Source organism: Ursus arctos, unplaced genomic scaffold, assembly GCF_023065955.2.
Source record: "Ursus arctos isolate Adak ecotype North America unplaced genomic scaffold, UrsArc2.0 scaffold_26, whole genome shotgun sequence".
Lineage (NCBI taxonomy): Eukaryota > Metazoa > Chordata > Mammalia > Carnivora > Ursidae > Ursus > Ursus arctos.
The window spans coordinates 10758303-10774837 of NW_026622941.1; the positions used below are offsets into that span (position 1 = coordinate 10758303).

General features: G+C 37.2%; 1 protein-coding gene across 2 annotated transcripts; it reads right to left on the minus strand.

Moving 5' to 3' along the window:
• Positions 1-17: 17 nt before the first annotated feature.
• MAGOHB (mago homolog B, exon junction complex subunit) lies at positions 18-16497 on the minus strand. Of its 2 annotated transcripts, none has more exons than XM_044385233.3 (5): positions 16341-16497; positions 13550-13608; positions 12708-12818; positions 10615-10697; positions 18-1428 (listed from the first exon to the last, which is right to left on the minus strand). In XM_044385233.3, the coding sequence occupies exons 1-5, from the start codon at positions 16432-16434 to the stop codon at positions 1080-1082; spliced, it is 696 nt and encodes a 231-aa protein (XP_044241168.1). In that variant the 5' UTR covers positions 16435-16497; the 3' UTR covers positions 18-1079. The 2 variants fall into 2 exon arrangements, with proteins under 2 accessions (XP_044241168.1, XP_026358223.1); XM_026502438.4 differs by lacking the exon at positions 18-1428 and adding an exon at positions 7214-8897.
• Positions 16498-16535: the final 38 nt, after the last annotated feature.

A 16535-nucleotide genomic window follows, 5' to 3' on the forward strand; every position in this document is an offset into this window, starting at 1 on the left:
TAAAACCTCACAACAGGATGATTTCTGTCAAAAGAAACATTAAAATGTCAGGCTGTAGAAACGTACCAGGGACATACCTAGAGGCTTGCGTGTGTATCTGTAAGTGTAAATGTGTGTTTAACTCCTTCAAGTGTGCAAAGCATGTGGACTGAGCCTGATTTATGTAAGAAAGGAAAAACTTTCAATACTTCTGTTAAACTCATTTATACTCCTAGTGATTACTGACACCATTATTACAAAATAAGGAAAGAGTTTTTTTAATCTCCCAATACATTGAATAGGCTGGGTCCTATTCACCCAGCCAGTTTAGCTCAAAATGTTCAACATACATATACAAATGTGGGCAAAATTGGCACAAGTATAAATCACTGAGACACTTTAAAACTATCAATTCAAAAAACGAAATTCTATTTTAGGAATTCTGAAAAAATATAAATATCTTGGTTTATAAAAGGGCCTTAATATACATGTTCAGATCTACATATAAATATGTAAAAGTTCTTGCATTCTTTTCAATTATGACATGACTCCACCAGAGTGTTTCCAAAGAACAATCCATACACCATCTGCAAAGAATTATTAAAGGTTAACATGGCAGATTGGTCAACAATCCAGACTCCAGTGCCCTGTGCAAGATGTGCTGAGTAAAAATCTCTCCGTTGAAGCCCAGTCACCTGTATTTTTAATCCCAAAAGGTTCCATCTGTATTTGAATTTTAGAAATAATTTTCTAGTGTATGTTGCCAGAGAAGCCTCTAGAAAATAAAATTTGTCAACACGCAGTCATTAGTTAATATCCATAAAAGATTCAATGTCTTAATGGATATCAATGTAAAGAGAAATTATTAAATACAAAGCCTTTCAATTTCACCTTGCTTCTTATAGGAGTCATGTGAAAAGAAACAGATAATGTGGAAAACAAATTGCACATGTAACTATATCTCTTTAAATTTTCTATTAATTTACAAAATTTTCTAAACTTAATCACATTTTCCCTAATTTGCTAAGGAAAAGGAGTCTTTTCTATTATACAGCCCTTTAGGGTGGATAATATGTACATCATTCAACACAAAGCAAAAGTCACAGTATAGCGAGAAAAAGAAAACAACTCCATGAATGTTGCACTACAGTTTTCACATCCTTTACAGGATGCAGTTCTAACGTAATCAATAGAAAATGCTTTTCTATCAATCCCATACTCACGCCAAGCCATTTATAATCAAATGCCACCTTCCTAGAATCTTTTTTTCCCAGAATCTCTTCTTTATAAGTGGCACGAGTAGGACGCTCAGATAACAGACATCTGGGGGAAGAGAAGCAGATGTTACCTGTGTCTATGCCACGAAGGGTGGCAGGTGGAGACAGCTGACCCAGAAAAGAGGAGGAAGAAGCTGGCCTTTCTGATCCTGGTCCCTTGTGCGCGTGAGGGCTGTAAGACAGCAGGCAGAAACGATTGTTTCTGAGTGGTACTCCCCTCAGAAATTACTGCCCCTCCTCTTGACCAAAGTGCTGAAAGGAAACTGTATGAAAAGGCTGATGTTGAGGTATATCTTCCTGCATTTCAACTAACCAACCACTCCATACTCCTTGCGAAATAACGTTCAAAATCAGTATTTGAGGACTGAAAATATAAGCAAACACGGCTTTGGAAAAAATAAGAACTAACATCTTAAACAAAAGCTAGTTTAAAATATAAGCAAACACGGCTTTGGAAAAAATAAGAACTAACATCTTAAACAAAAGCTAGTTTAAAAGAAACTACAAGCAAAAACAAATGACTAAAATGTAAGTACTCATACACGTAAGAAATATTAGTACTAAATTCTTTAACTCTTAAATAGCCTGTTAGAAACTTTCTCTTACATGTTGCTATTTGAAAAAAAAAAAAAGATTCTTTTTTCCACTTCTATGTACTACAGATATATATAACTTAGAAATTATTTTAAAACATCCATAATTCCACTATAAAAATTTTGGTGTATATTCTTCCTGTTTTTTAACAACACACTATGATTACTATGAAAGTTGGCATTATTCCATACATATTTTTTTGATTTATTATTTTCTAATAAATGTTTCTTCACTTAAAAAATATTCATCTAAAATGTGGTTCTAAAACCCATATATAGCTATTACCCATATAGATTATGCCACAGTTTATTTAGACAACCCCCTACTATAAAACATTTGGGTTGTTTTCCAATTTATTGCTAGTATAAAAAATATTTGGCCTTATATTACAAGAATATCACTCACAAATAATGTTGTATAAGGAAAAATGTTTAAATATGAAATTAGGGGCTCAATACATTAAAGAACTTTGATACATATTGCGCAATGCCTACCAGAGAAGCTGCTCCTATGTATACACCACCAGTGGCATGTAAAAAACTCTACTTGAGTTTTGTGCATGAATCTTATTTCATGAAGACCTACAAACTTCCAGCTAAAAGAAATTCATTTCTGTAACTCTGTTTCTATGAGCCAGACCTTACCCAAACCTCACTGAAGTTCATTTTCATTTAATATAGGCCTTGTCCATCTTCTGACCTACAGCTCTATGAAACCAACTGAAGTTGCTCTCCAAAGGAGATGATTATGGTTACTATGGAGTGTGGCCGAAGAGGAGAGAGGTAGATGAGAAACAGAAATATTTCATGCAGGGATAGCTCACCCTTACTTCAGCAGGATCTGACCAAGCTCCTTACTTAGAAACTAATATTAAGAAGTGAATTGACTTGCCAAAAGACACATTATTGCTAATTCTTGATCATGTTTAAAATCAGGCTCATTAAATATTGAATATTGCTATTTGAGGTCCAAGGTTCAAATCCTCCCTAGATGTAAAAATCTCAACATGTCACTCCCAATCTTCAAGACCATTTCCTCATGTGATCCTTAAGAATATCACTCCCTTCATAGGTATGGAAGAATTCAATGAGAGTAGCAGTAGATAGGACTTCTCAGATTTCAAAAACATAAATACTCATTTTTTCCCTCTTTCCCAAGGTTCTATACGTAGTGGAAGACCTAGGACAGCACTGCAGAAATCCTGACAAGCTGAATGGTTTCTCTGTCCTCATGTCAGGTTTGGAGTGCAGATGCTGTGGGGAGGGGCAGGGGGCACATGAATACAATTTAGGAGCTGGAAACATGTGGTAGCATACCGCCTTCTCCATTCTGTGACCTCAGATCCGGTTACTCACATCTTCCTGTGCCATGCAGTTACTAGTAATGCTGAGCGTTATTCGGTTTTGATTTACATCCTTAGAGCTGGTGAGAGGGTGGTCAGTTCTCCTGACGCAGGCTAGCCAGGTGCAGAACACTGTTTTACACTGCCATAGTTGTCTGTCCTCTCTACATACACTCTGTAAGCTGAGTACCACGTCTGTCTGGTTCCTATTTGTAACTGCAGCACAGACAAGACATGTGATGCCGACATGTGCCCTTGATGAACAAGGTGGTGCACGTTAAGAGGAACTGGTTTCACTCATATGTGGAACATACGGAATAGAGCAGAGGACCACAGGGGAAGGAAGGGAAAACTGAATGGGAAGAAATCAGAGAGGGAGACAAACCATGAGAGACTCTGGACTCCGGAAAACTAACTGAGTAACGGTTATAGAGGGGAGAGGGGTGCGGGGATGGGGTAACCAAGTGATGGATATTAAGGAGGGCACATGTTGGGATGAGCACTGGTTGCTATACCCAACTAATGAACTGTTGAACACTACATCAAAAACTTATGATGTGGGGCGCCTGGGTGACTCAGTGGTTAAGCGTCTGCCTTCAGCTCAGGGCGTGATCCCGGCATTATGGGATCAAGCCCCACATCAGGCTCCTCCGCTATGAGCCTGCTTCGTCCTCTCCCACTCCCCCTGCTTGTGTTCCCTCTCTCGCTGGCTGTCTCTATCTCTGTCGAATAAATAAATAAAATCTTTAAAAAAAAAAACTTATGATGTACTATATGCTGGATAACTGAACATAATAAAAATAAATAAAAAATAAACTATATTTTCTAAAGTAAAAAAAAAAAAGAGGAATTGACTATAAAATCCAGATTTTCAGTTTTAGAGAAAAGCAATGAGATGAATGATTGGGAAGCCAAATTGTGTAGCAGTTCCTTCCAAGCTCTAGTTATCTGGTTTCTTTATTTTGTTATGAAGCTCTGATTTCTGCAAGAGGCAATTTCTTCTTAAGGGAGAAGACAAGAAGCATCAGATAATAATGGCATGGACTTCAGGTGGGACTAACTGAAACTCCTAGCATGGCCCTTTGATCAAAGCGGCACAAAATTGAAAGCACCAAACTTCATCTGAACAACCACTGGCTCATAAAAAAGAGAGGAAAAATTTGAAAAATATTTTGAATATTTCTGTACTTTGTCGTCCGAATTCACTAATGTGCAAGACACACATAACACATACACACTATGAATACATAAAGCACTTATTTAATTACTTCCTGGCTGCTTTGCTGTGAAACCTCTTTTCATTTGGGAAACCACACATTTTACCCCAGCCCTTATTGACCATATTAACTTTGTCAGCTAGCTTAGCTCACAGCTTCTAGTCACACCTTCAAGCTTTCTGGTCACACCTTCAAACCTCAATGGCTTATCATTTCACAGCAGCATGCTGTTCTTCCACTGGTAGGCCAAAGTGAAAGATGTCTAGAGGAAACACCAGCTCCTAGGGAAGGACGGTCTGCATCCCTCTGAGAAGAGTACCTCACCTCGCCGGGTTCCCACCTCCACAGTTAGACTTCATGCCTAACCTTTATGACACTGAGCAATGCTAATTTTCTACAGCTCTTGCTGTAAAAACTCAAAAGACCTTGTTAGAAGTTTCTTTTTCCACTATCTCATTTGTCCTTCTTGTCTTTACAATAAAATCCGTTCTAATGCTCTAGAGTTCTAATCCTTTATATGGGTCCAACGGCCTTCCAGCAGTCAATCAAACAGTACCCGTCCTGCCTCCAATTTCTAAATAACTAAACGAGAAGACCACCTCAGGAAATAAGTGAGCTTGAAAAAATTGTGACAAAAAGAAAAAGGACTTCAGAGGGCTATATGGACTCTGCCACTAAAGGTAACTTGTCTATTCACAGGTGGAAAAGGAGAATAGGTCTGCAAATTAGGGACATAATTAAGAATTTTGATGTTCCAATTAGTGTTCCCTCCACTATTTCACACAGTTCAGACTGAGCTTTCCCTCAAATCATTCATTTACCTTTGTTGTTTATTTTTATTAAATTTTGTGGATGTTCTATTCTAGCTTATTACCATATGATAGGAAGCCAATTATTAAAATAATCAACAAACTTGATGATCACCCAAAAACCTGCACACAGATGTTTATAGAAGCTCTATTTATAACTGCAAAAACCTGGAAGCAACCAGGATGCCCTTCACTAGATAAACGGATAAGTTGAGGTCCACCCAAGCAATGGAGTATTATTCAGCGCTAAGAAGATATGAGCTATCAAGTCATGAAAAGACATGAAGGAAACTTAAATATGTAAGTGAAAAAGTAAAAGAAGTCAATCTGAAAAAGCTACATATTATATGATTCCAACTAGATGACATTATGGGGAAAAAAACTGTGGAGACAATACAAAGAGTAGTAGTGATGATAAGCGTCGGTGATGAGGGCAGAGAGAAATGGTTGGAGCACAGAGGAATTTTAGGGTAGTGAAAATACTAGCTCTGATCTATAATGATGGATATATGTCATTACACATTTGCCTAAACCCATAGAATATACACTGCCAAGAGCGAACCCTAAGGGAAACTATGGACTTTAGGTGATTATGATGTGTCAATGGAGGCCCATCAAATATAACAAATGTACTACTCTGGTGGAAAATGTTCATAACAGGAGGCTATGCACATGTGTGGGCTGGAGTATATGGGAAATCTCGGTCCCTTCCTCTCCCTTCTCTGTGAACCTAAAATTGCTCCCAAAACAGTCTTTAAAAAAAAAAATCACAGGGATCAGTGGCTGAACATACAGCACAACCCATGTTCACAGGTCTCACCTATTTCAAAACAGAATAGTCTAACAATAGGATACACAAAATAAAGAATCTCAGCTATCATTTAATTTATATTAGAACTGTCCATATGAATATAAACCCAGCCTGGATTGATGAAATACCTGGCTACACTCGTCACTATGAGAGGCAGAGACACAAAACCCAGAAACTCAAAATAAAATAAATAAAAGAGAGTGGTAGAGGCTGGAAGATCATCCAGTCTCACCAGCGCTCTTTGCTGTGCCATCATCTGTTGCTCTGTTTGAGTGAAGTTAGAGTGCTCTACTTGAGAAATTAGGATCACAGCTGGACCACATCCAAAAGACACACCCTTATCCAAAGTGTCTGAATACACAACTCTGTGGTGGGACTACGTGTAGATGCAAAGATCATGGTAGCGGAAACGTTTTCCATAGCAGCAGCAATGAATCTCTTCCCCTTCAGACTTCAAAAACAAATAATCTGATGGCAGTAAGCACAAAAGACAACCAGCCCAATAAACTTTAACAGCATCTACTCTGTAGAAAATATTGTGCTAGATGCTGGGAAGCAACACTCCATCCCATAAAGGGGCCAAAGGAAGGATGGGGTACAGAACCAATACTTGGAAAAGAAGTTTTGATATTGCTTATGGGGTGAGGGGGAAGGGAACATGTATCTGCTGACCTGAGTGCTGTAACAATCCCAGTTTCATATAAAACTAGTATTATACAGAATTTAATTGTTAGTGATCATTGTCCACTAGCAGCTTACAATCAAGTAAGAGCCAGTTCAAACAAGGTGTAAGAAAATCAGAGACAATATAAAATATTTATCCTGATGATGTAGCCTTCAATCTTGGTTTGAATGTGAGAAACTCAGTAGACAGTGGGGACAGAGCGTAACAAGTAAGTCAGCATGAGACGGAAGTCAAAGAATGAAGAAGAGGAGTTAACCATTAAATGGAAAAACTATTTCTCTCAGCTTTGCTCCATTTTGATCATCTTATTCAATGTCTTACTCACGAGCCACAGAATGGTTATTTTGAGGAGCAACCAAAAATTGTGGGTCCACATGTTAAAAGAGCAATCATCTCTCCCTTTCTCCTTGATGTTGACATCTAAGTGTAAGAAAATTACAACATGATTTGACATAGCCTATCCATCAAGGATATGAACAGAACCGATATTCAACAGATATTCAACAGAAATGTTTATTTTCATAAGAGACCTACAGGTGCTAACAGTATAGTCTTGCACAGTGGAGATCAGGTGACTTTTCAGGACAAACCTGGAGGAAGGCCATGGATGTTCATGTGGTGTGAAAGACCAGACAGGACTCCATGGCAAACAGGCTGCCAAGACATGCTCTAGAGCTACAATATCCACAGGGTAGCCACAAGGCACACTGGCTACCTACATTTAATCAAATTAAATAGCTCTACAAAAAAAAAAAAAAAGTGGTTTACTGACAGTAATTACACCATTTTATTCTTACATAAACAATCAACAGGACATGCTTTAGAATTGACTTACTTCAGTAAAAAATTGTTAATTATAGAATCTAAATTGACAGATGAGTATTCATTTTACAATTCTTATAACAATTTCTATGCTTGAAATTTTTCATAATAAAATCTTGAAAAAAGTTTAATGGGACTATAAATTCAGTTATACTAGCCACATCTCAAATATTTAAGTTGCCACATGCAGTAGCTAATGGCTACCTTATTGGACTACAGATACAGAACGTCTCTATTATCTCAAAGAAGTTTATGGGACAGAACCACTCTAGAACCGAGCTCAGAAATACTAGCAAACCTTCAGAGACCAATTCTTCCCAATAAGGTCAGCCTTGACTGTCTCAGGGGTAATTGAATTATCATTACTAGGACTGCACACTTTTAAGAGTGGGGATTCGGATAGGGGATTAACAATCCCAGGGGTACATGTACTAACAGGGGTAGTAATGAAAGATCAAGTCTATCAGAAAGAGGTTGCAGGAAACCGAGAATCATGAGTTGAACCCATGCTCTTAATAGTTAAGATACACACACACGTGCATTAAAGCTTCAATTTTAAATAACTTGAAATACTGAGAACTCATTTCGTTCCTACAGAAACACAAAATACATTCTGAAATATCTTAGTGACAAAAATCTACTATGAAATAAGGAATAAGGGCATAATAGAAGATGGGGTGCTGACTTGACTCTTGTAACCCTTTAGGCAATTACTAATTACACCAAAAATATTTAAAATTTAAGAATTCCCGAGGGGTTTGGGATACATGTGAAAAATCCAGAACCTTCTGGTAAACAACTTCTATAGGCTCCAAAAAATTACATCCCATTAGGTATGGAAGAAATAAGGCAAAATCTGCAATTGCCTTTAATGGATGAAAATCTGGCAGCATTCTTCTGCTTGAAACAACTTCTGCCTTAGGATATATCTACTAGAACAATTCTTTATTATCTTAAAGTGAATAGAGACTTAGCCTTCTGAAAAAAAGAACAAAAACAAAAAACCCACTCTCCATCCAGGCTTTGATATGTTTTATTAGGGCAAACTCTCAACAAAAGGTTGCTTTTATTTACAGAATTTCATGTGTGAGGACTGTCCAGACCCCTTGGACCCAAATGAGAATAACCATTAAGCCTGTTTATGTATTTTGTTATTTTTAGTTAGTATACAAAAAAAACCTTCACATTTATAAAAATCCCAATAGTGTAAATGACAAACCCATCCCTTATTAAATATAAAAACAGCTTCAAAACATACAATTTAGATTGGCTTAATCTTGAAATGTAATCCAATAAGACTAAAAACTAAACATTTCAGGTCCTGTACCAAATAGTAAAATACTCGAAGGCCTTCAGGATCCCTAAAATTTAAAAAGGTAAAAGTTACTTTTTTGTTTCTAAGATGAAACACATAATTTTAAAGTTAATTCCCAAAACAAAACAACACTAAGACAAAGGAATTCAGGAGAAAGGAAGGGATTTGCTGCAACTAAAATAAACATACTGATTACCATTTCTGTCTTTTCTACAAAAAATATAAAATTCTTCACCAGTATTTATTTCATATTAAAGTGTTTATTTTCTTATAAAAGAAATAGCTATACATAGTAAGAACGAAGATAGCAGATAAAATTATAAAGATAGAAAAAATTAATACTCATAATACTATAAAATGTCACTCCTCACAGGGTAACTATAAATATTTTGGTGTTTCTCTATTTTCATAACTAAAGTCTTGCCCTGTGCCCTTTTTAATATTATTTTTTCCCTCATTACAACACATATCCTCCCCAATGTCCATCACCCAGTTACCCCATCCCCTCACCTCCCTCCCCTCCAGCAGCCATGAATTTAAAATTTTAGCAGCTTCATGATATAATGAACACTGGGTATTATATAAGACTGATGAATCACCAACCTCCACCTCTGAAATGAGTAATATATGTTAATTAATTGAATTTAAATAAAAATAAAATAAATTTTAAAAAATAAAATGTTAGCAGCTTTTGATGCATAATTATCAAATTGCTTCCCAAAAAACACTGTACCAATTTAAAATCCCAGTTAGAGTGTGAATACCACATCCTCATCAACTGTAGGAAAATCAATGTGAGAGTTCGAAAGTATCTGAATGGTCATTATGAACGTAGCTTTTGTATCCAATAGTTACTATGCATTCATTCCTTTTTCCCTTCCTCTAATAAATATTTACAAAGCACTTCTTGTGTGCCAGGCACTGTGCTAACTTTGGTGACACAGCAAGGTTCTCGTGCAGTTCACATTCAAACCAGAAAAGCAAACAAGTAAGTTCTTACAATTTAGGATGACAGAACAAAGAGCAGTAAGAAAACATTTTGAGGCGTAAAAGAGAAAAGAAGTGGAAGCATAGAAATTTTTCGGACAAAAACAATAGTATGTCCTACAAAAGCCCAGAGCAGACAAACTTGGGAAGATAGGGGAAGCTAAAACCACACTCAAATTATACTGATTTTCTTCAATTTCTTTCAAATATTAAACTCAAGAAGGAGAATGATGTGATATTAGGCTAATGAGGCTGCTACAATCCAATAAGGATTTCTTTAAATTTTATGAAACTCTATCCAGCTTTTTACCAAAAATAGCTTTTAAAATTTGGTCACTATTATGCATAGTGTTCAGATTAAGATTAAGATTTTTTTGACAATCAGAAAAATACAGTGCTAACCACTTTGACAGCAAGTTTTAATGACATTAAAGTCAGAATTATATCTGCAGAATAAACTGATTAAGTGGCCACAGAAATAATCCTAGAAAACTGGCTATTGTTCTAAAATGAGCCTCTCAAGTCAATTATATCAATTTATCTTTTTTAGATTTTATTTATTTATTTGTCAGAGAGACAGAAAGCACAAGCGGGAGGAGTGGCAGGCAGAGGGAGAAGCAGGCTCCCCCTGTTCCCCTGAGCAGGGAACCGGATACGGAACTCAATCCCAGGACCCTGGGATCATGACCCAAGCCAAAGGCAGACGCTTAACTGACTGAGCCACCCAGACATCCCTAAATTACATCAATTTAGTTAAAATACTTTAGCATACTTACTTTGACTGATTTACATCAATAAGAGAACCTATTTTTGATGTAGTAAAAGAAATGTGTTCATCTCCAATTACAATTTCAAGCTCCTGAAAAAGACAAAATAGATTAATGTAGTTAATATAAAACTCCACCTCAGAGGAATACAGATACCTGTTACCAAGAGGTCCCAATTTAGCAGCAAGTTTTCTAGCAGTCATAGAGGAGGAAAAAAAAAAAAAAAAAAGGAAAGGGAAACAGGAAGGGAAAGGAAAAGGAAAAGAAACTTGACCTGAAAGACATAAACTACATCTGTAAAATAAAAACCTCATCAACTGCTCAAGAGTCCCCAGTATTACGATCAACCAAGAACTGCTTTCCAGAAATCTCATAAAGACACTATAAATATGAATGATATATTTAAGAGTACACATAAACATTTCTTAAGTCAGTAAGAACTAAAGACATAACTTTGAAGCACAATGCTGTAAATATGGGTATAAACCTATTTTTAATAAATAAAAACAAGCATATTTAACCTTTCCACCAGGCTTTATAAATACAACGTATAATACTAATAGCACCACTTTGACATCTACTATGTATGAAGCCCTGCTGCTAGAGACTTTACAAAGATACTCAGTAATCCCTAAACACCCTTCTCAGGGTATTTTACAAATGCAAGATACAAGACTCATAATGCATAGGAAAAAAACACTGATGTATTTACAACCAAGAATAAGTGATGGTATTGATATTTGAGTCCTGGGCTGTTAAGACTAAAAGACTCATTGTGGTTTGACTTCACAAAGCATTTAAAATTAAGACCTAGTAAAACAAATACAACATACTGTAGACATTTTTAGTGTGCCATAATTTTTGTAGAAATTGTTCTCTAGATTTTATCTGCAAATCTAAGACCAATAATTAAGAGGCTATGACTGTAGTGATTTATCAGGTTAAATAACAAATGCCATTAAAGACAGTCTTAGCTCTGTATTTCATTATGAGACCTAATTATGAACAGTTTTTGGCACGCACGAAATAGAGAACTAACTAAGGCTCTCAAACGATCATAAAATCTTTGACTTACAGATCCAATAGATGTTTCTGGAACATGCCTACCCCTCCCCACTAACTAAAAGATACGAACACATCATCAAGTGGGTAGATGATAATACTGGGTTCTCCCTGAGTCTGAAGGAGATAAACAGCTTACTGCTGTTGTGTCTGCTTTTTAGTACGTATGTACCTATTGCATAAAACAAACCGAGATTTAAATTTACTTGTTTAAAGTGTTCACAGTGCGTAACCTAAATACTGGTAACTATGAACCTTGCTTTCCTAAATGATGCTTCTTTACATAGAAGAGTTAAGTGACTGCCACAGAACGTCAGCATCTATTTGATTTCTCCACATTTTCTTCTCATCAAAGAAGGAATATACAAAAGGAATAGACAATACTATCCTCAGGAATATACAAAAGTGAAATTAAGTGTTTCTTCCTCCAGGAGTTGTATCTCATTTCTTTAAGAGTTGAAAAAACCCAATCAAACTATCTCTCTACAGAGTGAAATTAAACCTTCAAACTTCTCCAGAAGCCCTTTGAGAAACATTAATTACTCTGAAGGGAATAGGAGGCAAAAGCAATGGTCAGTTTGAAAAAAAAACCAATCGAATCCCTCTCTTGGGCATACGGGTGCAAATATGAGTTCTCAAGGTTATAAAAATGAAGAAAGTGAATTTTACAGTCAATAAGACTCCTCTCTGGAATTTCACAAACACTGCACTTATTCCTAACAGAAGTAGTTAATATACAAGAGCAATTATCCATAACACTGTGAACACATCCTGACTTTAACTGCTGAGGCTACAGAGAAGACTGGTCAGAAAGATGTCTAAATTTAGAGCTCTGTACTGAGTCCTTTACTCTTCAGACATAGAACAGAAAATGAGACTAAGTGGGATAAAATTAAAGAGTACTTACCAGTGCCTACTAAATGGAAAACCAAAGAATCGATGAGGATCTATCTATCTATGCCAAGTAAATAAGGAGAAACATAACAATTATATCACCAATTTCTAAGACGTGTGCACGTGAAGAACCACTGAATACAAACCTGTCGGCCAACTCGGTCAGGGGGAGGCCACAATGCATCATCTTCTTTTGTAATTTCACTGTCATCAATAATCCTCTTCAGTTCCTCCATTACACTCTTGTGCACATAAGCCTGAAAACAAGTGACAATAAAAATTCCGCAGTGTCTATTACCTCCCACAACTCAGAATGAAATGATAGACAAAGTTACAAACCCTAAATACTCAACGAGAATATCACAGAAAAATCTAATATTGATCCCAAAATACAGGATGGGAGAGAATCACTCATCCTTATGATTTTATTAACTTTCTTACCCTTTCCTTTAATATGTGTTTGTCTTCGAATTAAAAAAAGAAAAAGAAAAGAAAAAGATAACTTACACTAGCCCCTTTTAAAGCCCTGGATTCTGCCTTTGTAACACGGGAATCAAATAACTCTGAGTGGTTAATGGTGATAATGGAAAATCTATGAGGTGAACAGAGATAAATACAAGTAGACATCACAGTTACTGCTCCGAACTTTGCCCTAGCCCTAACTTCTGAGCGTTTCATTTAAAATTCATACTGTGTTTAAATCTTGACTATCAATTAGTTTAAATAGGGAATGGGATAAAAAAACAACACTAACTATAAAATGAATAAAATTATATGTTCAAAGGTGGGACTACAACTTAATATATTCAGATTGCTTCTTTGGCCGTTACACATGCTACATTTAGATCTATTTTAAACAGATTCCTTTATCAATCTATCAATTGGCTTCTTTACAGCAATATAGCCTTAGATGTACTTTTGTAAATTCAAAAAAGACATGAAGAAAATGGTCTAAACATAAAAAATTAGACATCTGAAAAGAACTTACCTCCTTTCTGATCATGACATCATTTTTGTAATTGCTGTTGTTGGCATATCTAAGCTTTCCTGTGGGGAGTGGAAAAAAATTCAATCTATAACAGCAAAAACTGCTAAAAAAAATATAATAGAGATTGTAAGCAATTTCAAAGGTAAAGACCATTGTATATTACTACTTTTATTAGTATTTCCGCCCTTTTGGCGTAAGATCAATGCTACACCTGTAAACACGCAAATATTTGTTGGTAAAAACTTGGCTAAAGTTGAAGCCAGTCATTTTCAAAACTTTCATGGCTTCAATAGAATTTGTAAATATTCAACATAATTTTTAAATATTTCATGCCTTCAATATAATTCAATATAATAGGAGGGTCAATTTTAATGCTCATTTGCTTAAGCTATGCCATGAACTAGACAGGGAATCCGAAAAAGGAACTAACATTTCTTTTAAAGTCTACGTTATATATCTGTATTGGCCCTAAGTGATTTACACAGAAAATTTAATCTAATCGGTAAGATAACCCTTAATAGGTTTTATTCTCTCATCTATTCATACCTGAAATAACAGAGTTAAGTAACTTGCCCAGGGTCAAAAAGATTCATTTCTAGGTCTACCTTCTTCCAAACTCATGCTTTCCCCAATAGTCCAAATGTTCTTTTAATTATTTCCTTCAAATTAATATATGTATACAATATGGCAATGCTACTATTTTAGCACTAAGATGCACACGAACTATATACTGCTTCTAGATAAAAGTTGGCCAGTTTTTTAGCCAACCTATATTTAATTTTAATCCATCATGACTTTTGTACTCCCTGATGCACGCTTCTAGTCATGGCTATCGTCAGTTGCTCAGATACAAATGTAATGTAGTCCTGATCTCTAAAATGACAGGTTCCCCTAATGAGGTGACCCCCTCGCTACTGAAGGAAATATGTGTAATGGTTTGGTGATAGATAACTGGATGAGAACCACTGTTCTGGCATGAACTCTCCCTGATAATATCAGACTACTTAATTTATGTGACTGGCTAAACATGATACAGGCAAGCTGAAAGCTGTTCAAAGGCAAAGGCACTAAAAAGAGTATCACCTAAGAAAAGAACAGATAGAGAATTCAGGTAAATCTGGCTCCTTAGCTAAATTTAGAAGAGACACATGGGGAAAACAAGGGAGAACAAGATGATTAAGGTTTCTGAACTGCAGGGCTGTAGCCTTAAATGTCTGATACGCTCCTCTCACCTAATATGTGATGCTTCTCTACTTTTTTTTTTTTTCACTCTCACAGAACTTTGCCCATCCACACTGTTTTATGGCTAGTTTCATGTCTGTGTCACCCACCAAGACATAATTCCTTCAGAAAAATTAGAGACTTACCCATTATTATACCCTCAATTTTTATATTTACATGTTGCCCTGCACATAACACACATTCAAAGAAAGAAAAGTCTGTGCAGGTGGACCGTCCTTGTTCTAAGCAGAGTTCAGTATACAGTAACTTTCTAAAGAGAATCAGGGCTCTCAAATGATAGAATGTGCGGCACCTACAGGGCAGCAGACAGTCAGTCCCACTTCACCCTTTGCTCATGCTGTTTTCAGCAGTCTGAATGGTTTTTTTTGCCCTCACAGGCCAATAAAATACCTATTCTCATTTCAAGACTCATCTTGAGGGGCGCCTGGGTGGCTCAGTCCTTAAGTGTCTGCCTTCAACCCAGGGCGTGGTCCCAGGGTCCTGGGATTGAGCCCCGCACCGGGCTCCCTGCTCCCCTGGGAGCCTGCTTATTCCTCTCCCACTCCCTCTGCTTGTGTTCCCTCTCTTGCTGGCTGTCTCTCTGTCAAATAAATAAATAAAACCTTAAAAAAAAAAAAAAAGACTCATCTTGAAAGAGGACTTTGGCTACCTACATTATTATGATCTCAAACCCACATATGCCCCACATTTTTTTTGCAAGTCTTTTTGGCATTTTGCAGATAGTATTTGAGATGCTAGTCCAGTCTTCCCGGTGCTGGCCTCTCTGAAATAAATTCCTTTCTTGTCTCACCACCAGTAGACTCTCTGCCTTTGGATTTTGTCAGCGGTGAGCCCCCAATCTGATCTGTTTGGGAACCCCTGAGCAGCCCTGCCCACCAGTTACAATTTCAACTGTTACCTTCTCTAGGAAGCTTTCCTTGACTCCTACATGTAGCCCTAACCATTCCCCTCTTTTGTATTCTTAATGCATCCTATGGGGAGCAACAACTACATTTAAGCACCCAAAACACATCATTACACTCATTTTTCTATCCGTGGAGTTCCCTTCTTCAGAGTAGGTCTCATTCCTTTCCCTACACACGTGGCCTTACATACAGCGCCTGAATGAATACAATGGTTAAATGGGGAGTCCGAAAATTACCGGTCACCGGAAGATTTTAAGCATCCATTGGACACCGCGTGGTGGGATGCTCTTTAAAATGTTCAAGGATGACGTCAAGTAAACTAGATGGCTTCCGGTGCGCTGAATGTAGGATTCTGATTACCCTATGTTCAAGTTTTCAATATCTGGCAGGATTAGATTTTCTAAATTAACTTACACCCATTAATTTTCTTTTATTCACAGATTCAATTTATGCTTCTGATAGTCTTCGGTTCGGATTTACTTTGGCTCTGGCTGTGACCTCAGTCCCCAATATATACTTGCGAGCCCACTGAAGCGGGTTCACCCCCACCCCGCCTCCTCCGCCTCCTCCGCCTCCTCTCCGCCCGGCTTCCCCTAGCCGCGCACCGCACTAGGCGGCGGCGGCGGCGGCGCTCCTCTGCTCACCGTCTGGCCGAAACTCGAACTCCAGAAACTCGTGTCCAAACTTGCCTTTGTGCCCTACGTAGTAGCGCAGGTAGAAATCGCTGGCCATAGCCATTTTTGTCCCCCTAAAGCCAGCCCAAGACCTGGCCAACGTGACGCTGGGCGCCTAGTAGTGACGTCATCGCCCGGGATAAATGCGTCACTGCGTGCGCGCCT